The sequence below is a fragment of the Eumetopias jubatus genome, unplaced genomic scaffold (genome assembly GCF_037043125.1).
Source record: "Eumetopias jubatus isolate StellerSeaLion01/CBP00866 unplaced genomic scaffold, mEumJub1_p1.0 scaffold_1, whole genome shotgun sequence".
NCBI lineage: Eukaryota > Metazoa > Chordata > Mammalia > Carnivora > Otariidae > Eumetopias > Eumetopias jubatus.
The window spans coordinates 81,924,576-81,949,678 of NW_028274807.1; the positions used below are offsets into that span (position 1 = coordinate 81,924,576).

At 38.5% G+C, this 25,103-nt stretch overlaps 1 protein-coding gene across 10 annotated transcripts in view; it reads right to left on the reverse strand.

Annotated features, from left to right (window-relative positions):
- Positions 1–11,206: 11,206 nt before the first annotated feature.
- The window catches only part of KLHL24 (kelch like family member 24), a 43,584-nt gene continuing 29,687 nt past the window's right edge, over positions 11,207–25,103 (reverse strand). For all 10 annotated transcript variants that reach the window (XM_028100873.2, XM_028100865.2, XM_028100866.2 and 7 more), the window contains 3 exons: positions 24,729–24,917; positions 23,021–23,209; positions 11,207–16,275 (listed from right to left, as the gene is read on the reverse strand). In XM_028100873.2, coding sequence (XP_027956674.1) covers positions 16,075–16,275; positions 23,021–23,209; positions 24,729–24,917 — 579 coding nt within the window. In that variant the 3' untranslated portion in view covers positions 11,207–16,074. The remainder of the gene's footprint in view (positions 16,276–23,020; positions 23,210–24,728; positions 24,918–25,103) is intronic.

A 25,103-nucleotide genomic window follows, 5' to 3' on the forward strand; every position in this document is an offset into this window, starting at 1 on the left:
ACCCAATGTGGGGCTTCAACTCATGACCTTGAGGTTAAGAGTTGCATGCTCTACCGACTGAGCCAGCCAGGTGCCCCCTAAAATGTGCCTTTCTAACAAATTTGGGGATGATGCTGATCAGGGACCATACTTTGAGAACCACTGGCCTTGGCTAAAATGAAAACTCATTACTGTCAGGTTTAAGGTTATTTACAACTTACCTTCCCAGTTTCTGGCTGCTGCCCCCCACATTCCTGAAGTTATTTCCAGAGACACCTTCCACTTCTATGGAAACTCAAGGTCTTGACTCATTCTCTTCCCCCTGCCTGGAATGCATGTCATTCTTCTCATTCCTGGCAAACTCCCTTACCAGTTCTTCAAGGAAAGTCCAGCTCTGACCTTCCATTCTCTTAAAAATGAATTTACTGCTTCCTCCTCTATACTCCTTGGCACTTCATACATAGGGTACTTTATAGTCTTGCTACTTAAACTGTGGTCCTCAACTAATACTAGAGACATCACCTAGGAGCGTGTTAGAAATGCGGACTCTCAGGCTTCACCCCAGACCTATTGGATCAGAATCTGCAATTTAACAGGATCCCCAGGTGATTCCTGCTCAAAAAGAAGTGTGAGAAGCACTGCTGGGCACGGCCTCATGCTAGGCATTGTGACGGACGGTTTGATGACATTATTTCCTTTGATCCCTTCAGGAGTCCCATGGCTCATTATTATCGCCCACAATTTATTGAGGAAGTAAGAGGTTGGTAGTAGCAGAGCTGGGATTCAAACCTAGGACCATCTGGCTTAAAAAAACCTGTGCTTGCCATATTATACCTATTGTCTCTCTATGACAGGTTTTCACACAGAGCATTGTAATTATCTATCCATAGATCTGGCTCCCTGTCCATGTAAGGAAATGCTGCTCTGGCAAAGTCTCTAGTCTTCAAGGATAAAAACAAGGAAGAATCTTTGTTCTTTCTGATAGCAACTTGGGTAGGATGAGCTTCTTGAAGGAAAGAGTTTACATGAATTTTAAAAATCTAACAGCTTTATTGAGATATAATTCAAACACCACACAATTAACCCATTTAAAGTGCACAATCTGGTGGTTTTTAATATATCCACAGAACTGTGCAACCATCACCACCATCAGTTTTCAAACGTATCATCACCCAAAACAAACTGCATGCCCTTCAGCAGTCACTCTCTGTTTTCCCCAGCACCCCAACTCCAGGCAACCACAAACCTACCTCTGTATCTGTAGATTTGTCGATTCTGGATGTTTCACAGGAATGGAATGGCACAATAGGTAGCCTTTTGTGACTGGCTTCTTTCACTTAGTCTAATGTTTTAGAAATTCAGCCATGCTGTAGCATATATCAGTGCTTCCCTTCTCTTTATTTCTGACTAAAATTCCATTGTATGGATATGATATTTTTTATTTGTCCATTCATCAGTTGATAAGACACTTGAGTTGCTTCCACCTTTTGGCTGTTATAAATAATGCTGTTATGAGCATTGCTGTATAAGTTCTTGTGTGGACATACGTTTTCAGTTCTCTGGTTATATACCTAGGAGTGGAATTGCTGGGTCATATGGTAACTGTGTTTAAGTTTTTGAGGACCTGTCAGACTATTTTCTAAAGGAGTTACATCATTTTAAATATTCAGCAGCAGCCATATGGGGATTCCATTTTTTCCACATTCTTGCCGACGTTTGTCATTATTTGCCTTTTTAAAAAATTCAATTTATTTAAACTAAAAAGAACTTATCTTTTTGATTATAGTCATTCTAGTGAGTATGAAGTGCTATGTCATGGTGGTTTTGATGTGCATTTCCCTGATAATGAATGATATTGAGCATCTTCTCATGTGATTGTTAGCCATTTGTATATCTTCCTTGGGGAAATGTCTACTCAGATCTTTTGTCCATTTTTGAACTAGGTTATTTTATTTTATTTTTTAATTTAATTTTTTAATAAGTAGGCTCCATGCCCAATGTGGGGCTCAAACTCATGACCCTGAGATCAAGAGTTGCATGCTCTACTGACTGAGTCCATCAGGTGCCCCTTAATTTTATTCTACTTTAAGTAAACTCTACTCCCAAAGTGGGGTTTGAACTCATGACCCCAAGATCAAGAGTCACACACTGTACTGACTGAGTCAACCAGCTTCCCCTCCCCTACTTTATTTTTAGTTTTAATTCTAAGTGTTCTCTGTAAGTTATGAGTTAAATTATGGCCTCCCTTCCCTCCAAAGGTATGAAGTCCTAATCCCCAAAGCCTCAGAATGTGACTTTATGGAGCTAGGGTCTTTACAGATATAACCAAGTTAAAATGAGGTCTTCAGGTGGGCCCTAATCCAGTATGACTGGCATCCTTATGAAAGGGGGGAAACCTGGACACAGACAAGCACACAGGTAGATCATCATATGAAGATGAGGGCAGAGATCAGGATGATATAGCAGAAGCTAAGAAACACCAGAGATTGCCAGAAAACACCAGAAGCTAGATGAGAAGCACGGAACATATTCTCCCTCACAGCACGCAGAAGAAACCAACCTTGCTGACACTTTGATCTCAGACTTCTAGCCTCTAGAACTGGGACACGATACATTTTTGTTGTTGAAACTACTCAGTCCATAGAACTTTGTTATGGCAGCCCCAGGAAACTAGTACACTATATATTCTAGATACAAATCCCTTATCAGATAATATGATTTGAAAATATATTCTCCAATTCTATGGATTGTCTTTTCAGTTTCTTGATAGTATCCTTTGGAGCACAGAAGTTTTTAATTTTCATGAAGTTCAATTTAATTTTTACTCCTTTGCAGGGTTAATTTTCTTTTTTAAGTTTTATTTATTTAAGTAATCTCTACACATAGGGCTCAAACTCATGACCCCAAGATCAAGAGTCACATGCTCTTCCCATTGAGCCAGCCAGGTTTCTTTGCAGGGTTAATTTTTGAGCCCAGTCTTTTTTTTTTTTTTTAAACTTTTTATTTATTTATTCATGAGAGACAGAGAGAGAGAGAGAGAGAGAGAGGCAGAGAGAGAGGCAGAGGGAGAAGCAGGCTCCCAAGGAGTAGGGAGCCTGATGCGGGACTCGATCCCAAGACCCTGGGATCATGACCTGAGCTGAAGACAGACGCTTAACCATCTGAGCCACCCAGGCGCCCTTGAGCCCAGTCTTTGAGGTTTGTTCTGATCCTGGGAAGGGTCTTCTTAGCTGGTTTCTTTCCCTAGTTCTCACTGATAAACTAGCTTGCCTGTGATGTTGTTCATTGGTCTCTTGGAGCCACCAGGATCTTCTTAATGGCCCACCACCATGATTTTCAAGACCTCCCTTAGGCTTGAACTTCCCCACACTTGTTTAAAATAGTCAGCTTTACAAGCAGAGTGCTGGGTTGGGGTGGTAGCCTCTGGTCTGCTCAGTCTGTCTTTTTTGGGGTGGAACCTCTAACATACAAGCGGGGAGCTGGAGGAAGGGGGTCGTCACCTCTCAGTGATACTCACCTGGAAATTAGCCTAGGCAAAAACACGGAGATGTGGGGGATGAGGAATGCTAATGGCCTGCCCTTCCCAAAGAAATATCCTTGACTGAAAACTGGGATGAGCCTCACCTTCTTGATCATACTGGCTTGGAGTGTAGCTTCTGTCACATTGAGTTAGGTGGGAGGGTGAGGTTAAGAATGTGAAGTGGCTTAAGTGCTACAGACTCTCTGTTCTTACTAAATTTTAGTAGATTTTCTTGAATAAATGTTTCTTCACTTACTATATGCCCTTAGGGCAATTTCTAGAGACTTTAAATGGTTTCTTTTCTTTTATATTATTTTTACCAGTTACAGTTGTTTTGCTGGGGTGTGGGTCCATAAAACTCTTCACACCACTATTCTGGGAGTAATTTATAACATTTTGATAAAAACAGGATCATTGCAGCTGTGGGGGTAGGGTTAATAGGTGGGGGGTAGGGGTATCAGTAGCAGAATAAGTCAGGAATAGAAGATTGGGTAGCAATCAATTAAGACTTCCAGTTAGCATAACAAAAGAGAGGCAATAGCTGTAAACCAAACCAGGGACCACTAAAGAATTTTGGAGGCTTTAAAACTTCCCTATTCCTTTGTTTTTTGACATACCCCTCATGCTTCCCATAGTAATTATCAATAAAATAAATATTCATTACCTACTCTGTACCAGGCACTTTGTCAAGTCCTAGGAATAGAGTTAGGTTTATAAGACAGACTTGGTCCTTGCCCTCAAGGAGTGAAGAATAAATCCGTTTCGAAATCGGAAAGGCTTTATAGAAGAGGCAGCATTTGAGTTGGACTTGGAAGCAAGGATAGGGTTGCTCCAAACCTAAATTTAGACAGAAACCCGAAACCTAATGATAAGGTCAGGGGAAGTCACTGTTAATGTAAGATGCTATGAAATCATTAGGAATATAATTTAACATATATTGATGAGATTTTCCAGTTCTAGGCATATTCAAAATAGGTCATTTGTCACTGGCGCTCTACCTTCTCTTCTCTCTCTTTTCACTTTTCAGTGACCTGGGGCTTTCCGATACTATCCACTAAGGCTTCTTAGTCCAGCTGGTCCTTTCCCTTGGACTGGATTCTTGGCTAGATCCTTGGATCTCATCAAATAAGAAATGGTTCCTGATTTAAAGAGTCCATAACCTGGGAGAATGAGGTAAAGAGTCAAATAAACAGAAAAGTACCATGACAGAGGTATATAAAGGGGGTAATGGGAATACACAAGAGCTCATCTAACTCAGACTGGGGTGGGAAGAGAGTGGTCGTGGGATTTCCCCTGAGGAAATGAATTCTAAGCTCTTTCAGAGAATGGGAGAGATAGCTGGAGGTCAGGTATTCCAGAAGAAGAAAGCCAAGGCACAGAGATTGGTAAATCCGCGAAGCATTCCACTCCCCTGCCTCCCCTCCAAGATTTGGGGAATTCCATATTGTATTTATTTTGGCAAGAAGCAAAGCCTTCCTCTCCCTAAAGAATTCAGATCTCTCTCCCTGGCCCTTAGCAACCAGTAGGTATATGAACTAGTGTCAATCAATTGATTGCTTCCACCAGGGATTTCAATCAAGGAGTAAATGAGGTAAAGATAAATTCATTAGCAGTTATGGTGGATCGGCAGGGATGTTCCATTCAGATTATTTCCGTTTAAAGATCACTGTTGTGTGTCCTTCTTCATGGCTCTTTTCTGCCTGTTTTCCAGGTCTGATACTTGGCTCTCTTATCAATTCTATGAGCCTTTACTGCCTTCCAATAAATTCCTTATTCAGATATATTTGGTTTCAGTCGCATGCCAGCTTTGATCTTAGGCAAACCATTTGGGAGTCTCTTCCACACAAGAGATGATGAAGGCCTGAACTAAGACATTGGGAGGGAGAATGGAAAGATAGATAGATGGAGGGACAGATAGAGAGATAGGCAGATTTAGATATCAAGGAGGAAGAGTTCCAAGCACAAGGTAGATACTCAATATATATTTGAATGCAGGATTGAATAACAGAAAAAAATTACTTCTGGATTTCTGCCTTTGAGAAGCAATTTTGTTGCTATTTGTTGCAGAAGAGAGAATACAAGATAAGTGAGTATTTTTGGAGAAAGAGATTCTAGAGTTTCAGGTGCTAGTAGTCCCATATTAAAGACTAAGGCAGAAATTTCTAGAAGACATTTGGATACAAGCAGGGGCACCTTTTTGGTGCAGTTGGTGGAGCATGCAACTCTTGATCTTGGAGTGGTTAGTTCAAGCCCCATGGTGGGCGTAGAGCTTACTTAAAAAAAATATTAAAAAAAAAGAAAGACGTTTGGATACAAGTATATTGACTGAATATTTATATTTAGGAGTCTTCAAATACAGTTATAACTGGAGCCATAGAAGTGGATAAAATGACCCGGGATAATAGTAGAAATCAAAATTAAGAGCAAGACTGTGAGGGCACCTGGGTGGCTCAGTCGTTAAGCGTCTGCCTTCGGCTCAGGTCATGATCCCAGGGTCCTGGGATCGAGTCCCGCATTGGGCTCCCTGCTCAGCGGGAAGCCTGCTTCTCCCTCTCCCACTCCCCCTGTTTGTGTTCCCTCTCTCGCTGTCTCTCTCTCTCTCTGTTGAAAAATAAATAAAATCTTAAAAAAAAAAAAGAGCAAGACTGTGAGATGTCAAATTTGCTATCAACAACATGGTGAATGGTAGGTGTATGGAAGCCACAAGATGAGAAGTGAAAAATGCAACAAACCAGGGCATTAGGGGGCGCCTGGCTTGCTCATTCAGTAGAGCATGCAACTCTTGATCTCAGGGTTATGAGTTTAAGCCCCACATTGTGTGTGGAGCCTACTTAAAAACCAAAAAACCCCCCAAAAAACCACAACCAAAGAAACCCAGGGCATTAGTGCAATGTTTCCTTGTCTTAGCAAGCGGTCCTTCCCTAATTGCTATGCAGTTCCTCACTTGACAGAAAGCTTCTGGAGGACAGGGTCTATCTCATTTGATATATTAATCCCATGGCACCTTGTTCAGTGCTTGGCACAATCGGAAAGAAGAGACCATAAAATCTCTTTACTCTGAAAATTGATGATTCTTTATTCCTATTTACACAGTTCTCAGTAACTGGAATGCCTATAACTTCCTCTATCACACTATATAGAATTTATCTGTTCACATGTCCGCTTCCCTTATCAATCTGTAAACCTTAAGAACAGGGACTGTAACATTCATTAACACAATGCTGGTAGGAAACATTCTGCCTGATCCTCATCAAGGACTCCAGCGTTTGCCAAATAAATGAATAAATAAATGAATGAAATCTGTAAGCTATTAATTACTACCATTCCTGATGAAGCACCATTGTCATGTACAGTGCTGAGTGCTTTTACATTCTAATTTAATCCTCAAACCAAGCCTAAGTGGGAAGGGGGGAAACTGAAACTCAGAAAGGTTAAATATCTTACCCAAAGACATATAGGTAGTAAATGTTAAAGCTGGCATTTGTAAACAGTACTTTATTTTTTTTAATATTTTTTATTTACTTATTTGAGAGAGAGTGAGTGAGAGAGAGCACAAGCAGGGGAAGCAGCAGAGGGAGAGGGAGAAGCAGGCTCCCCGCCGAGCAGGGAGCCCAATGCGGGGCTCGATTCCAGGACCCCGGGATCATGACCCGAGCCAAAGGCAGACGCTTAACGAGTGAGCCACCCAGGTGCCTATAAACAGATGATTTTAAAACCTATTTTCACGGGGCGCCTGGGTGGCTCAGTCGTTAAGCGTCTGCCTTCGGCTCGGGTCATGATCTCAGGGTCCTGGAATTGAGTCCCGCATCGGGCTCCTTGCTGGGCGGGAAGCCTGCTTCTCCCTCTCCCACTCCCCCTGCTTGTGTTCCCTCTCTCGCTGTCTCTCTCTCAAACAAACAAAATCTTTAAAAAAAAATAAAATAAAACCTATTTTCACATTACGCTGCTACCGAGCCTACTCTAAATGTAACAACTAGGACTTTTCAGAAAACCAGGATTAGTGGGTGGCTCCACAGTGCTAACTTTGTCATTAGGGCAATGATTTCCCCAGGGACTTTTTCTACATAAATCAGTCCTGTGTCCTCTGAGAAGATGAGATCAAATATGCAAAGATTTTAATGAAAACATGCAAGGAAATGCTCTGTGAGGGAAAACATGGGGAGAGAGCCGTTAGATGCTAAAAGCAAGTGAAGGGAAGAGGGAAAGGTTGGGTAGAAACATCCTGCATTACCATGTAATCTAATGAGGGCTGGACAAAGTAGAATGGGAGGCATGGAGCCAAAATTCACCATCAGGAGAGACCTGTCTTGGGGCACCTGGGTGGCTCAGTTGGTTAGGTGTTGGACTCTTGATTTCCGCTCAGGTCATGATCTCAGGGTTGTGAGATCAAGACCCGTGTCGGGCTCCGTGCTGAGTAGGGAACCTGCGTAAGATTCTCTCTCTCCATCTGCCCATCACCCCCATCCCTCTTTAAAAAAAAGAAGAAGGAGAAGGAGAAGGAGAAGGAGAAAAAGAAGAAGAAGGAAAAGAAGGAGAAGAAGGAGAGAAAAGAAACGAAAAGGAGACCTATCTTTCGGGAACACATGTGCCTTAAGTAGCCCTGCCACATGACATTGGCTGGGAGCAGCTGGTGGGATGCGTGGCCTCAGTGCAAATGCGAGATGGGTTTCAAAGCCAGCAGCTGGGGCATTATTTGGTCAGTTATGCTCCCTGTAGTTGGCGGCTGGCCAGGCCCATTTCCATGGCTGCCATACCGTACTAGAAAGCTTTCTGAGGGTTGCTTTTGCTTTCTCTTTTGTTTTACCTCTTCTGTTGTACACATGTGGACACTGAATTCCTATAAAGCCCTACCATCTTTGGTATCATCCACCAAATCCCAGTAGGATGGAGAGTGTGTGTGAACAAATAAATTTGATCTTCTTTCTTCCTTCCTTTTCCTTCCTTCCTTCCTTTGAGAGAGAGAGTGTGTGCAACACTGGGAGGAGGGGCAGAGGGAGAGAATCTGACGGCGGAGCCTGACTTGGGGCTCGATCCCATGATCCATGAGATCATGACCTGAGCTGAAACCAAGTTGAGGCTTAACCAACTGCACCACCCAGGCACCCCTAAATGTGATCTTTTAAAATCTCCTTTTCTTCTTCCATTTGGACAAGATGCCTCCCTTTATTGTACTTTCTCTAAATAAAAGGGTATCAGCGCTCAAAGCCTGGACTCCTTTGGACTGATTCCTCTTTAGTGCTTTGGTTGCAGTACATATGGACTGATTATTATGTTTATCAAACTATGACTCAAAAATCCTGTTTTAAGGTCTATTCTGAACAGGCTCTTGTATTGCCATAAAAAACAGAATTGGTGCTTTTTTACCCACTAAAACATTAAGTCCCTCTGTGCTTTGTGAGTCTTAATTTATAAAGGTGACTGAGTGACAATACAAAGAGGTCAGTGCCATTGAGATAAAAGTTTAATGTTACTCATAGTTCCTCCATGTCATGAAGGGCCACAGAGAAAGCACCATTGTCAGGAGGCAAAAAGAAATGAGAAGAGGGGGCGCCTGGGTGGCTCAGTTGGTTAAGCGACTGCCTTCGGCTCAGGTCATGATCCTGGAGTCCTAGGATCGAGTCCCGCATCGGGCTCCCTGCTCAGTGGGGAGTCTGCTTCTCCCTCTGACCCTCCCCCCTCTCATGTGCTCTCTCTCTCTCAAATAAATAAATAAAATCTTAAAAAAGAAAAAAGAAATGAGGGGAGAGCATATGCTAGAGCTTTTATTGGCGTTTCCATGAGGAAATCAAGGCAGGACAGGGTATACAGTTTAAGACTGGCTAGTTTTAATAATGCTGGCAGGCTTCGGGACAGAGGAGCTGTTCATAGTTGTCTGGTACCTGGCCCTGGAGTGATTCAGGGTGGGGAAAATATTGGCTTGGTGTGTGAGAGTTAAAGGAGGTGGCTGGGGTATGGACAAAAGATTGTTTGGTTTATATATGAAAGGTCGGCTCACTCACAAGTTGGTTACTGTTTCCAGGAATTAGCTAGTTTTAGGAAGGGCAGTTTCTCCCAGCAAAGTTCCCCCAATATGTCAAAACGTTATATAATATAAACAAAAAATAAAGGCCTCAACAAAATTAGGAGGAAAACCATGCCTTTTGATTTTCTAAATCTCCATTAATGGTTAATATCAGAGAAGCAGAAGGCAGGTTTAGCCCATTTTTTTCCTCATTCTATTAAGAGTGCAGATGATTTTTTTCCTTAAAGTAAGCTCTACCTGGGTCACCTGGGTGGCTCAGTCGGTGAAGCGTCTGCCTTCAGCTCAGGTCATGATCCCAGGGTCCTGGGATTGAGCCCTGAGTCATGCTCCCTGCTTAGCAGGGGAGTCTGCTTCTCCCTCTCTGCCCCCACCACCGCCCCCTGCTTGTGCTGTCTCAAATAAATAAAATCTTAAAAAAATAAAATAAAATAAGCTCTTTATGTTTAACTTGGGGCTTGGACTCAACAACCCTGAGATCAAGAGTCACATGCTCTACCGAGTGAGCCAGTCAGCTGCCTCAAGAGTACAGGTGATTTTTTAAAGATAAAATTGAAATTCTTTACCCATTGTCCATGGTTTTCCAATTTTAAGCTAACAAATACTTTTTATTTTTTCAACTCCTTCCCTACTTTCACGTATTGCATTTTTGTCCTAAACTAGCTGCATGGACAAGGAGCCAACATTTATGTTCTCCTCTTCTGTGCCAGAACTATTCACCCTTTAACACACACGTCCCCTTAGCTCATCTCCTTACAACAAGCCTGTGAAGTGGGGATCATGACCTTTCCTAGAATAAGGAAAGTAGGGTTCAGGAGTTAAATGGCTTTATGGTAGAGCACTGGTTGGAATCAGTTCTGATGAAGCCCATGCACTTCCCAGGTGTGGCTACAAAGGAATTGAGTCAAAGGAAAAATTGTTAACATTTATTATTTAAGAAGCACTCTAACTTGCCATTTTTATGGCACAATTTAAAAACTAAGCATAAAAAGCTAAGCATTGCACATGCTTCTATAACGTATTTGTATCTTTTCAAAATTTTACTTTTGTTAATGTAAAATCAGACATTGCCCCTCCTGTAAATAATATACCCTCTCTTTGACATCTGAAAGAAAATTTCTTAAGTCCTTTACTCTTAATATCACTACAGGGGTACTTTTGAGAGTCAAATCAAAGAACACTAGAGTACACGTTATGGGTAACTTTCTGGTAATTAAAATTTTTTTTTGTGGATAGGTAACACTTCCATGTGGTTCAGACTAAAACATTGATTATATGCATATTTATAATTACATACAATTATATGAGTATGCAGTGGTGTTTCCTTTTTACTTGCTCCTCAGCCACCGTATTTCTTGATATACACCAATGTTTTATTTATTCTTCTAGTTACTTTATGGACATACCAGTAAATATGCACATATATTAATATGAATTTTCCTCCATCCCTTTTTTTTGCACAACCATTTGGATGTATTTATATTATGTATTTATTTGACAGAGAGAGAGACAGAGGGGGACACAAGCAGGGGGAGCAGGAGAGGGAGAAGCAAGCTTCCCCCTGAGCAGGGAGCCCGATATGGGGCTCCATCCCAAGATCACGACCCGAGCCAAAGGCAGACACCCAACGACTGAGCCACCCAGGCACCCCTCATTTGGATGTATTTAAAATAAAACAAAGCAACAAGTTTTTGGTAAACAAAATTTAATACAACTGTATAGTCAAATAATAATGGTTAAAGGACATTTTATTAGATACAACTTTAAAAAAATTAAACTATGCACAAAGTATATCTAAACAAGACATATAAGTATTACTGTGCTACAACCAAATTGAGAACAAATGACAAAGCATTTTTTTTCACTGTGAAGATTCTTGGAGCCTCTCACGGAAAGCAAGTGACATTTGGCTGCCATAGGTCTATACAAGTTGTAAAGCATATTATGCTCTTTTTCAACTCTATAATTGTTGTCTTACCTCCAGAAATTCTCAATAATTTAAATAAAGAAACTGGGGGTGGGGAGGGATGATGGGGAAAGCAAGAGTAAGGACTTTTTCAGGAAATATAAAAGACTATAGAAGGAAAAAAATAATACATAAGGATGGAACAAAAATAAGTACATTTACTTTTCTGACATTAGATGTAGATATTGCAAATGATGTTTTCAAATGTTTAATCAATGTTAGATGTTTGTCTGAATATCTTAAAAAGCACCTTGGTAACAAAAACAAACAAAACCCTCAAATATAATAAAACTCCAAACACTCAACAACATTTCTTAATATTCTCATTCTGCCAAGCAACCACATGGTGCTTATTAAAAAATTTAAGAAGGGGAGTTTACTTACTCGGTAGGAAACAAATATGAAACTCATCTAAGGTAAGCGTCATTTAGTATGAAAAAAAGTTGAAATAGCACTAGAGAACTTAAGGCACATAAATTCAGATGCAGTTATTTTGAAAACATTAAATTCTTTTTCTTTGGAACAATATATAAAATAAGTTATGACTACTGCTGTTTTAAAAAAATTACGATCATCTTTAGCACTAAGTAAATTTAATATCTAAGGCAATCACACAAATGTAACACATTCATAAAAAACATTAAAAAATGTCTGAAGTATGTTGAAAATGTCTCTGGAATTATCAGTTCACACTCTGGCTCAAGTGGTTTCTGATGTCTAGCATTAGATGTGACAGTAAGTAGAGCTACCTAGTCAAACCTACTTAAAGGCCAACCAAATTGCCCCCATTCTGGTTACCTGATATGGCGAATTTGTTTATTTAACTAAAAAGAATAATGGGGTGAGGTGATGTAAACCTGGCTTTCAATATAATGCACAAGAAATTCTAATAAGGCCAAAATTATGTTGAGGTTCACTGGTGTCTTGAGTTTAGTAAAATAAAGGCTTCCATAGGAAACCTTTAAGAGACATTATCTTATCACTTGGCACCATATAAATAGCTATCTCTTCTCTTTGAAAATACACTCTGGAGATGTCTTTTCCACATATAAATCTCAAGACACGAAAGGCACACACAACAATTCAAACCCTCTCTTTTCATGTTTGGGTTCTCACAGCAATTCTTTTTTTAAAAAAATCTATTGCCATATCCAGACAACAGGAAAAAAAAAAAAACAATACACACCTGGTTTGCGTATTGACAAAAGTAGTATAACTGAACCTTTGTCTTTCCTGAGTTTCAAAAGGGTATATGACAGTAGAGAGACATAAACAATTCGTATTCACTAAGAGAAAATGTATCAGTCCACAAAACATTTTCATCTTTCTAAATATAAAAGAATGAATGTTCAACCACTGCCTGTGTGAAGCTCATTTACCAAATTAAATTTACTCTAGGATCATGAACTGAAGTTTATAGAGTTATGGCACTTTAAACACCCCAAATAGGCAAAAATGACAAGTGAATACCCTCCCTGAGTATTTACACCATTTTTTTCTTACCACCTGGTTTAAATGGAGTAAATATATTTCAGTCATCTAGGGAAACAAAAGGTTACTGAAGATTCAATAAGCTACTATTTCATACCTGTGCAGTAGTCAGTGGGAAGATTAAATTTGAAAACGAAGGTCTACTGTTGTAAAAATCAGACCACTTTATAGTTCACTCATCAATAGGAAAATACACGTTCATGAACAAAAAACAACTATACTTTCCTGTTAATCCACAAAACATACACTCGAATTCCTTTTCCCACCGAGGTATCACAGATGGGTTTAGCAAACTTGTCTCTACCTCCAATTTGTTTTCTGATCTCGTGAAAATTTATGTATTACATAGATTCTGACTGTATACAACTCATTATACTAATACTCATGTACTTTCAAACTTTTTTTAAGAAATCACTATACCCAATGTGGGGCTCAAACTCACGACCCCAAGATCAAGAGTCGCATGCTCTACTGACTGAGCCAGCCAGGTGCCCCCCATCATGTACTTTCAAATGTAAAAGAGTATTATAGAAATGTCCAAACAAAAAAAAAAATCTTCCGGAAATGAATTTAATTAAGTCAACCAATTCTTTCTTTATGTGTTTTCCGATCATCACAAACTGATCAAATTCTTGGGTGTTTGTATATATGTGTGTACATGACCATACTATCTATCTATACATGTATATACATACATACTAACCCAAAGGCTTATATGAGCATCTCCTATCAAAAGGAAATCTGTCAACTATGTGATGACAGTATGAATATAATCTGACACAATTTGGTTGATGAATCCCTTTTGGTATACTAATTATACCCTAAAATTCTTTTATCAATGCTAACACCATTACTTATCAACAATCAGTAAAGGAAGATAAATAGTTAAAGGGTATTAAAATATCAGTTGAGTAATTTCAAAAATTGTTAATTTCATAGGATTCAAGCTAAGTTTTTGGTGGCTTACTTAATTTATGTAGTTTTAAATTATGTAGAAAAAATTAAACAATATTGGCATGAGGTCTATGTTTAAACAAATTGTTTTATAGGATTTCATTTCAAATTTAGTACAATAAACACATGGATATTAAAAATAAATGTATAAAGAAATACAAGTAAATACTTAATACTTTTACAATAGACAAAAGTACTACAATACAAGTGATCTTGAGAAGGTTTGTGTGTGAAGTGTCTGTATTTATGGATGGGCATGATCTTACAAATACACATAAAAATAACAAGTGTCATTTGTATAATCCTCAGCATTTACAAAACACTTTTCTCATACATTATTTCATCTACCGCAAAGAATCTCTGAACTAAACAGGTTCCATTATCTACAAAAGGTATATTGCAGATGTTTACTTTAGAATTAAAACAAGTATCCCAATTGTATTTACAATGGTCTTTCAACTAAAATGATAGAAAATTATTTCCTGAATTGCTCTGACAATTATCAGAAAAAGGTACATATCATTTCCAAATTATGATTTGAAAAATTTAATTCCCTAAACATTTATAAGATCTTTAGAGTTTTCCTCAGAATTCAGATTCCAGCTAAGTTGGCACTGATGCCACATAGTTTTTAGGAATCTCTGTATCCTTCTAAGATGAGAAAACAAAATGGTTTATCTATGTTAGGTTTTTTTATTACTAACTTGGTTTTAACAGAAATCTGGTGGCACTATAATCACACATTTGCATCATCTCTCCTGTGACAAGGAGTATATAATTACGTGAGACAACAGTAGTGCCTGGGCAGTTGAAACCCAGCAGGCTACCTGGTACATCCCTGGAATATCCCTAAAATGTTGTAAATTATATCTTTCACCCAAGAATAACAGTAATCACTTATACTACAGTTCCTGCCATTCCATTTGCCTTAGAAAAAATTTTACATTCCTCTTTGAAAACTAGTAAGCTTATAAACTGGAGCTGAAAAATCTAGACAAAGGCAATTTGTTGTAGAGAAGCTTGAGAATGTTGACCAGGATTTTCCGCAATTGGTACCAACTGAAAGATTTATCTTAAAAGACTGCAAATACCACTGTTAGTTTTTTTGGATAGCTAATTTTAAAAGAAAAACGGACCCACTGATAGGTGATCCCTGCTTTATCCTTTAAAGGCAACTCAAGAGTGGAGACTCCAGGATTTTTACCTGTTCACAGGAAAGGAGGATAGCCAGGGAAGAGGTCCTCACCCAAAGCACCATACTAATGAAGTCAAACCCTGCTGGGCTAGGGAGGAGACCTGTCCTTGTCTTACACAAAATAGTATCACAAAATGGATTTCAACTCTCTTGCCAGGTTCAAGAAAAGATGCTTCCTTAGAGGATTTAGAGATGATACATAAGTACTTTGAGAGCCACAGTGGGTCGTTTTTCCCTTCAACAGTCTTACATAATTTTTTCTTAGGAATTAACCTATAATTTTAATCTGCATTTTAGGGGCACTTGCTTTTCTATCTCCTACCCAATGTTCTTCCAAAAATATGTTTAATATAAGCAATTCTAAGAAGTCATGATAATTCAGTATTTTATGATACTCAAATTGTTGTCATTACATTTTTATCAATTACTGAAAAAAATCTTCAATAAAATTAATCAGTTTGGATATATTTTTAGTGAAAAAGATTTTTTAAACTGACTTCCTCCCTTTGTAAGCATTCTAAGCATTATGTGAGTCAACCTAAATGAAGCCTAAGTCATGCAATTTTCTATACATGTATGACAAAATAAGGAATATACAGGCTTACAGATAAGCATATATAAATGGAGAAACCATTCACAAATTCCTGAAAGTTACACAGGCAGACATTATTTCCTACTCCACATGAGTTTCTTACAAGTACTTACAAAGGTACACTCTCAAAACCCAAGCAATAACCACTATTACTTTCAACAACAAATTTTTTTTTCCAATTACAGGAAAGGCTTTATTACAGTTTGAAAGATGGATATTTCGGGGAAAAGGCACCACAATTATTATTTTTACTTTTTTGTGTACATGGCACAAAGGAGATATGTCAAGTTCCCACTCTGGAGTTCTTAGAACCTCTCATCTTGGATCAGTGTGGCTTCTTGGGTGAGGTATCCTGGCTTTAGAGCTTAAAGCATTTTTCATTGTATCTATGTATGGTCACACAGCCGTGATAGGACACTGGCCTGGGCATTGCAGCCACCCCTGTGATGATACTTGTTGCAGGATCATAACAGAGAATAGTGTCTGTGGCTTCTCCATTTTCCCGTCTTCCACCCAGGATATATATTTTACCATTACACACAGACATACCGCAGTTTTCCTGTTGAACCAAATACATTTAAAAAAAAAAAATTAACTCTTAAAGGTAAGGGATTTGGTAGTAAACTGAAAAGTAAAATAAGACATGCTTTAACAAACAAAGAAGTCATGAAATAAGCTCCCTTTTGCCTAACTCCTGCTCTATGTGTGAGTTCTAGATAATTTTGCATGAATGAAATGTTAAAATAAAATATATGTTATGATTGGGGCCAAGATGTGGGAGGTGAAGTGGGGATAGTGGACTGAGAGAAGGGTTTTAACTTAATAGTAGTTGAACAAAAATATTTTCAGAGAGTGTGGCTTGCTTCTCCTATTACAGGGAGGTCCTTTATTACAGCAAGTGGCTATTACCTGAGCAAGGAGTAGGAATATTAATCATTATGTGAGATTACCCACAAGTTGAATGAATGAATGAGAGAAAGACTTATAAACAAATTAACAAAGCACTGTTATAGGGGCTTGGCTGGGATACAGAAACTCCCCAAATAATATTTTAACTTTGTACATAATGGGATTCATAGCTGAATTTTACTCTTTTCTCTCAATAACATAATTACTATAAAAAACAAATATTCTTGCAAGGATGAGAGTGATTCTTCCAAGAAAGAAATTACACTAAAATTGTCTCCCTATTTCATAGATCTGGTTATGCTGTAGGTCAAATATTCTATTTACATTACTTTAATTTTTCAATTACTTTAATTCAGAAAGTTATTACATATTACTATCATCCTATTTGTATATAACTAACAAGATAGGTTCTACCAATCAGTACAATAAACATTTTTACTTGACAAGATTTGCTGTGTATGTAAGTTTTGCTTTTTTTAAAGATTTTATTTATTTATTTGAAAGAGAGAAAGCATGAGCAGGTGGAGGGGAGCAGAGGCAGAGGCAGAAGCAGACTCCTGGCTGAGCAGGGAACCTGAAGTGGGGCTTGATTCCAGGACCCTGAGATCAGGACCTGAGCTGAAGGCAGAGGCTTAACGGACTGAGCCATCTAGGTGCCCCTAAGTTTTGCTCTTATAGAAGAAATTAAATCTTGGTAGACTTATATAATAGAAGATAATATCTTCCGGTCTAAAAGAATTCGTGAGTACTTAAAAATACCTATATTAGAGTTTACACATACCCAGAATAACCTGGTCCATTATCATTAATGAACGACAAACTTTTATCTAGAATGTCACCCATGAATTGTACCAATTATGTGCCAAACTACAACATTTTTCATCTAAAACACAGTGAGCTCTTTCTATAAATTCTAAAAGTTCTGAATACAACAAAAAACAATATCATCCTCAGTTTTCAGATAGAACCTAGCCTATAGTATTGAACCTTACAGTCACTTTAATGGTGATTCTTAAACTATATAATTACAGGATCTTATTACAAGTCATTTCAGGTAGGGGTGCCTGGGTGGCTCAGTAGTTAAGCATCTGCCTTCGGCTCAGGTCATGATCCCAGGGTCCTGGGATCGAGTCCTGCATCGGGCTCCCTGCTCCGCAGGAAGGCTGCTTCTCCCTTTCCCACTCTCCCTGCTTGTGTTCCCTCTCTAGCTGTGTCTCTCTCTGTCAAATAAATAAATAAAATCTTAAAAAACAAAAACAAAAAACAATGTCATTTCAGGTAATAATGCTCAGAAATAAATGAAGCAAGCAATCTTGAAATCAGTTATTCCTTCAGATCAGGAAATTACTTGTATCAGATATAGTAACTTATTTCACTCTATTAGAATCTCAAGAGTAATGACAGCTCTTAAGAAAAATAATTTATTGGGGCACCTCAGTGGCTCAGTCGGTAAGCATCTGCCTTCAGCTCAGGTCATGATCCCAGGGTTCTGGGATCAAGCCCCATGTCTGGCTCCCTGCTCAGCAGAGAGCCTGCTTCTCCCTCTCCCTCTGCTGTTCCCTCTGCTTGTATGCTCTCTCTCTCTGTGTCAAATAAAGTCTTAAAACAAGAGAAAAATATTTTAATTCATGAAGTTTTATTTATTTATTTTTAAGATTTTATTTAAGTAATCTCTACACCCAACCTGGGGCTTGAATTCACAACCCGGAGATCAAGAGTTGCTTGCTCTCCTGACTGAGCCAGGCAGGTGCCTCAGTACATGAAGTTTTAATGTTATTTTTCAAGACTGGAGTGAAACATGATCCTAATATTAAAAAAAAAAAACCCTCCCCTTATTATTTTTTATAATGCTTAATGCTTAAATGTTAAAATTCCAACTTAGAGTCAGATTTTTTCATTTATTATTCTAAACTTTAATGACATTTTAAATACCTGGGCTACTGAAGAGGGACTGAAAAAACTTCATCATGGACCTAAAAAAAAATTCCACAATTTTTCAAAGGATGTTCCTGACAAGAGTTAAAAAGCAAAATATGTTTAAAATAGCAAGTCGTGGCTTTTAGGAATTACGCAGAGTCAAGAGGCGTGGAAATGGTAAGGGACAGAAAGAGAAAAAGGCTGCATTAGGTCCATTAGATCTGCAAAACAAAGAGCTCATTTTTTCAGCGTTTTTGCCACTTAATATTCTAAACATTTAAAAAAAGTTTGACTCAGGGGTGCCTGGGTGGCTCAGTCGTTAAACATCTGCCTTCAGCTCAGGTCATGATCCCAGGATCCTGGGATCGAGTCCCACATCGGGCTCCCTGCTCGGCGGGAAGCCTGCTTCTCCCTCTCCCACTCCCCCTGCTTGTGTTCCCTCTCTCGCTGTATCTCTGTCAAATAAATAAAATCTTTAAAAAAAATAAAAATAAAAAAAGTTTGACTCAACTGTCTAATATGAAATTACAGTTGATTTTTCCTTTTTCACTGATTAGCATTAAATGGTAGGCAAACACAGTTCAAAAATTACCAATCAATAACATTTACAAAGATAAAAAGATTTTTAAAAAGAATTTATTTATTTATTTGACAGAGAGAGAGAGGGACAGTACAAGCAGCGGGAGCAACAGAGGGAGAGGGAGAAGCAGGCTCTCTGCTGAGCAGGGAGCCCCACACGGGGCTTGATCCCAGAACCCTGGGATTATGACCTGAGCTGAAGGCAGACACTTAACCGACTGAGCCTCCCAGGCACCCCTACAAAGATATACTTAGAGGTACTGGTAGTAAGAATGAACTGAGGAGAAAAGATAATCCCAGAAATCTCCGTGTTTTTTGTTTCAAGAGATTTGACGTAGAATATTTGATTTGGACTTCAATGATTTCTCTTTGTCATAATAGACTTAATATACTTTTTTAAAAAAAAGATTTTTTTATTTATTCGACAGAGAGAAAGACAGCAAGAGAGGGAACATAAGCAGGGTGAGTGGGAGAGGGAGAAGCAGGCTTCCCGCCGAGCAGGGAGACCAATGCAGGGCTCGATCCCAGGTTCATGACCCTGGGATCATGACCTGAGCTGAAGGGAGATGCTTAAAGACTAAGCCACCCAGGCGCCCCGTGATTTAATATACTTCTGAGCTAAATGTTTTTTCTTTGAAATTTTCAAAGTCGTGTTATTCATTAATTAGAAAAAATGTGCCATGTTTGTCCTGTTGTTTATTCTTAGTTTTATCTCAATCATGTAGTTAGAAACATATTCACTGTACGCCCTGCATTATGATAGATGCTGAAAATTATCTTCCTAAATTGTTATCATTTTCTACAGTATAGCCAAGTTCTGAATGAACAGTACTTCTTGGCAAAAATGCATTACACTTTATTTATTTTAAATATTTTATTTATTTATTTGACAGAGAGAGACATAGCGAGAGCAGGAACAGCAGCAGGGGGAGTGGGAGAGGGAGAAGCAGGCCTCCCCCCAAGCAGGGAGCCCGATGTGGGGCTTGATCCCAGGACCCTGGGACCATGACCCGAGCCAAAGGCAGACGCCTAATAACTGAGCCACCCAGGCGCCCCTGTATTATACTTTAAAATATTCACTGTAAGCCAATAAAGATTAGCTTTGATTAAAAAATTTAGAAATTGGGGTGTCTGGCTGGCTCAGTTGGTAGAGCATGTGACTCCTGATCTCAGGGTCAGGAGTCCAAGCCCCATGTTGGGGGTAGAGTTTACTTAAAAAAAAATTATAAGTAAGTGTAAACACTTGTCGCACAGGTGAATGTGGCTATAATATGGGTTCTTATATGGTAGGGCACACCCTCACCTCTACAGACCTGGAGATTGTCCTTTCCAGGAAAGGCCATTGAACTAGAGAATGTGATTCATTTTTACTCAAATGTGATACAAGAGGGATAGAAGATTATATTCCCTCTATACCATGAAGCTGAAGGTCTTATTATGTCCCTTTCATCAGTTGAGGCAATGTTACTTTGAATACATTTTAGAGACTATACCTCAATGTCAAAAACTTTAGAAAAATGGTGTTACATTCAAACCCTACTCATTACCTTTACAGTCTATATCTCTTACGCATCTTGCATATAAGACTCTTAAAATTAGGTCTCTTGTTACTGCCCTGTCTCATTTGTTTACTTATTCAATAAATATTTACTGAGCACCAATTAATGCAAGATACATAGAAAATGAGTTAGAAAAAATAGTATTCTCAAGAAGACGGAATTCTGGTATGGAAATAAACATTACATAACAGAATATTATGACCGCCATAATAGAGGTATAAGTGCAGTGACGTATCAGAAAAGAAGGAGATTAATCCTGAACAGGGAAACTTCAGTTTGTTGTAACTATAAAGTCGTCCTTGAAAGAGTAGAATTACAAATAGAGAAGGTAGAAAAGACATTAGAGTCTGAGAGAACATCATGAACCAAGGCAAGAACACATACAATCTATATAGCATATGCAATTTTACAGACACTTATATAATTGGGATAAAGTTGCAGAAAGTGAAGCTGAAAAGGCAAGCAGAGGTCAGACAACAGAAGGCCTAGAATGAAGTGGGGAAACTTGGATTTTATTCAGTATGTTTCCAATCAGAGGAGACACATAAGATTTATGGGAAAACAACTAGTGGCAAAATGGGTGAGAGAAGACATTAAAGAACACTAATTAGAATACTGTTTTTGTTTAGGGAAGAACTGATAAGAACTTGAACAAAAGCAGGAACCATAGGAATAGAAAAGAACAGGAAAAACTCTGAGGACATAGAACTGATATAATGGATTCAAATTTAGGAGAAAGTGAGGAAAATCTAAGAAATTAAGTCTAGGTATGAAATAATAGAAAAACATATATTGGTCTCTGCCCCCAGTTCCTGATACAGAGCTCCTAAATCCCTTGGAATTTCCTGAGTGATAGGAAAGTCTTTTGAGGTGATTGTCGGTTGGCTCCTGGATGGGGGTGCTGCTCACCAAAAGATCAAGCCATAATTAGAATCTTAAAACTTTCATCCCCACTCCATAAAAATTCCCAAAATACAGGATGTGAACAGCTTCTGGGTTAGTGAACATATCCATGTGCTGGGAGGGTAGTGCACCTCAACTCCAGGACAGAAGCTCCTGTGCTTGGGACCCTCCTGGACCTTACCCTATGTGCCACTTCATCTGTATCCTTTATGATATCCTTTATTATATAATAAACTGATAAACATAAGTATTTCCCTAAGTTCTGTGAGCTGTTCTAGCAAATAATTGAACCCAAGGAGGGGGCTGTGGGAATGTTAATTTATAGCCAGTCAAAAGTACTGGCGACAAGCTGGAACTAGCGTTTGGCATCTAGAGCAGTGGCAGTCTTGAACTGAGCCCTCAACTTGTGGAATCTGATGCTAACTCCAGGTAGATAGTGTCAGAACTGAATTGAACTGTAAGACATTCAGCTAGAGATGGAGAATTGGTTGGAATAAATCTAGTATCTGGTGCCAGAAGTGTTGTGAGTGTTAGTAAGGAAGAAACAGTTTTTCCATTCACTAGGGTTGTTTGGAAACAGAAAAAGTAGGCTTGGGGAAGAAGGTGAATTCTGTTTTAAGTTTGAACTCTTAGGACATCATAAAAAATACCAAATAGGCAGTTGGAAATTTGAGTCTGGGGCACAAGAGAGAGGCTTTAATGAAGATAAAGATTTGAAGTCATCAGTACTGGGCAATAAATGTGACCACTCAGGAATAGAGAATAAACTAGGAAGTGGGTAGGGGAAAGAGACTCAAGGAATGCTCATATTTAAGGGTTGGATAGAAAAAATAAGAGAATATGGATGAGACTGAGGAGATTACTTGTAATGACCTCTGAGTATAACTCTAGAGTAGTATATAGGTAGATCCAGATTTCCAGCATTAGAACATCAAGCATTTTGGTGGTTGGAGGGAGGGCAGAGTCATGAATCAAAGGCTGAGAGAAGGCTTTTTGGGAGGCAGGGGGTGGAGGTGGAGTAGGGGTATAGGTAGTGTACACGGATGAGGGAAACCTGAGCCCAGCCATTTCTTTTATAATTAAAACCACAGAAGGAAAGAAAACCAGTTTGGGAGCATTTCTTCTCTTTCAAAATATGTAAGAGATAGGGATAAGGACAGGAGTAGATTCTAAGTGGTCAAGGGAAAAAAAACTACCAGCCCAAGTGCAACGGCTGCTTCACCATGGGATGGTACAAAATAAGTTATTTCAATAAAACAATTCCCTGAAATGAGTTCAAAACAGGCATACTACATGCTTTACGTGGTTTTAAAAATTATGAAATAATTCAAGCATACATGAAATATATTAACAGTGAAATTACAGTACATTTATAATGGCCACGTATTTGGACCCTCCTAGATTGATTTTTCTTTTGGACCTGTTTTATGTCATTACCTGTCGGCTGAATGTATTCTGTACATGCATCCAGTAATCTTCAACTGGATCATAACAATATATTGCCTTGGTCAGTCCGCCAGCAACATATATCAAGTTGTTTAAGGATACGGCTGTTATACACCTCTTGGCAATTGGGATAGCTGCACGAAGTAGCCAAGAATTGGTTTCTGGATCATAAGATTGAACCTAGTAATACACAGAAATATTTTATTGAAATTTATAAACAAAAATGCAAATTTACTTAATAAAAAAGTCTACTAATACATAGAAACATGATTAAAAATTAAATCCCATTAACTACATTAATTAATTCACATTAATTCACAGAATTAAGAAAGGTTAGCTTGACAGGGAGATGTCTGATTTATAAAATTCTCAAAAGAAATGCAAATTTATTACTATCAAACAGAATAGAGTAACAAACACAGGTTGTTTCCAGGATGAATGGATACTACACTACCATGATAAGTTTTCTTTACTTACTTTCATTAAACTAACAGTCTAGATTTTTTTTTTTTAAGATTTGTTTATTTTAGAGAGAGAGAGGAGAGAATGCACATTAGTGGGGGGAGAGGCAGAAACAGAGGGAGAGGGAGAGAGAGAGAATCTCAAGCAGACTCCCTGCTGAGCATGGAGCCCAACGTGCAGCTTGATTTCAAGACCCTGAGATCATGACCTGAGCTGAAATCAAGAGTCGGACACTCAACCGACTGAGCCACCCAGATGCCCCAACAGTCTAGATTTTTAAAAAATTGTGTTAAATAGGATAACAATACCTCAATCTGAATACAATTTCTCTATGCTTTTAGGAAGTCCTTTCCTCAAAAGAACACAAGTAAACTTCAATTTAGTATACTTTGAATTATCACAAATTCTGAATTCTAAAAATGTAACATTTGACCACATTAAAGTTTAATTAAATAATTGATTGGGCACCTGGGTGGCTCATTCGGTTAGGTGTCTAACTCTTGGTTTCAGCTCAGGTCATGATCTCAGGGTTGTGAGATGGAGACCCACATCAGGCTCTGTGCTCAGCACGGAATCTGCTTATACCTCTCCCTATGCTCCTCCCTATGTTCTCTCTCTCTCTCTCAAATAAATAAAATCTTTAAAAAAAAAATTGATTGACAAAATTCAGTTAACAATTGCTAAACAGGTTAGGCATCAGACAATTCCAGAATAACAGTATTTTCTGAGATGTCAGGAAGGAAATGTTTTGTCCCAGGAATTCGATGAACTGTAGCAACTTTGAGCTGCCCTCTATTGACATTACAGAGGTTTCCTTTCCTCTTTTTTGTTCTAAAAAATACTTTTAAAGTATGCAGAAGATGACCCACTTGGAAGCAGTGTAGTTACTGTCTTACCCTCTGCTAATTCACTTCCCAACTGTGTTGTCAGTAATTTTTTGATTCTATAGACTATAGCAGTAAAAGGTTTAAAACAATTTATTTAGTATAATATTCCAATGCTGAGATTAGTTTCATTTAAAAAAGATTAGATAATGCTTTTTACAGAAATTGTTAGATATATTAGGAGTTCACTTCAGTAACTTGAAACTCAGTGTTTTCCCCCCAAAGTATAAAGTACTAGACAATTTTTAAAAGGTTCCCTCACACTAAGGGACCTTGCTATCTATTTGATAAGCTTTGTGTATTCTTCTTCCCATATACATCATTGGTAATTTTTATAAGAGAACATGGCTTACCTTATCAGAACAAGTATTATCATCAGGTCCTCCACCAATCACAAACAATTTGCCTACACAGCTAGTCACGGCAGGAGAACTCACTGCTTCCTTAAGGGGAGCAACTTCAGTCCATCGATTTGAAAAGGAATCATAACATTCTACGCTGCTAAGTCTGTTTTGTCCATCATAGCCTCCAACAACATATACCTATATGCAAAATACATGGAAAAATCCTAATTGTCAAAAGTCTGAATTTTTAACTAGTTGGCTAAGGAGTTAAGGGATCTGTCCTCTTTAAAAAGCCCTTGATAACTATAATTGCAATAAATTTAGCTTAGTTTTAGAGACTTTTATTAGCACCCTCTCACCACCAAGGAGACTTTTTAGACATTT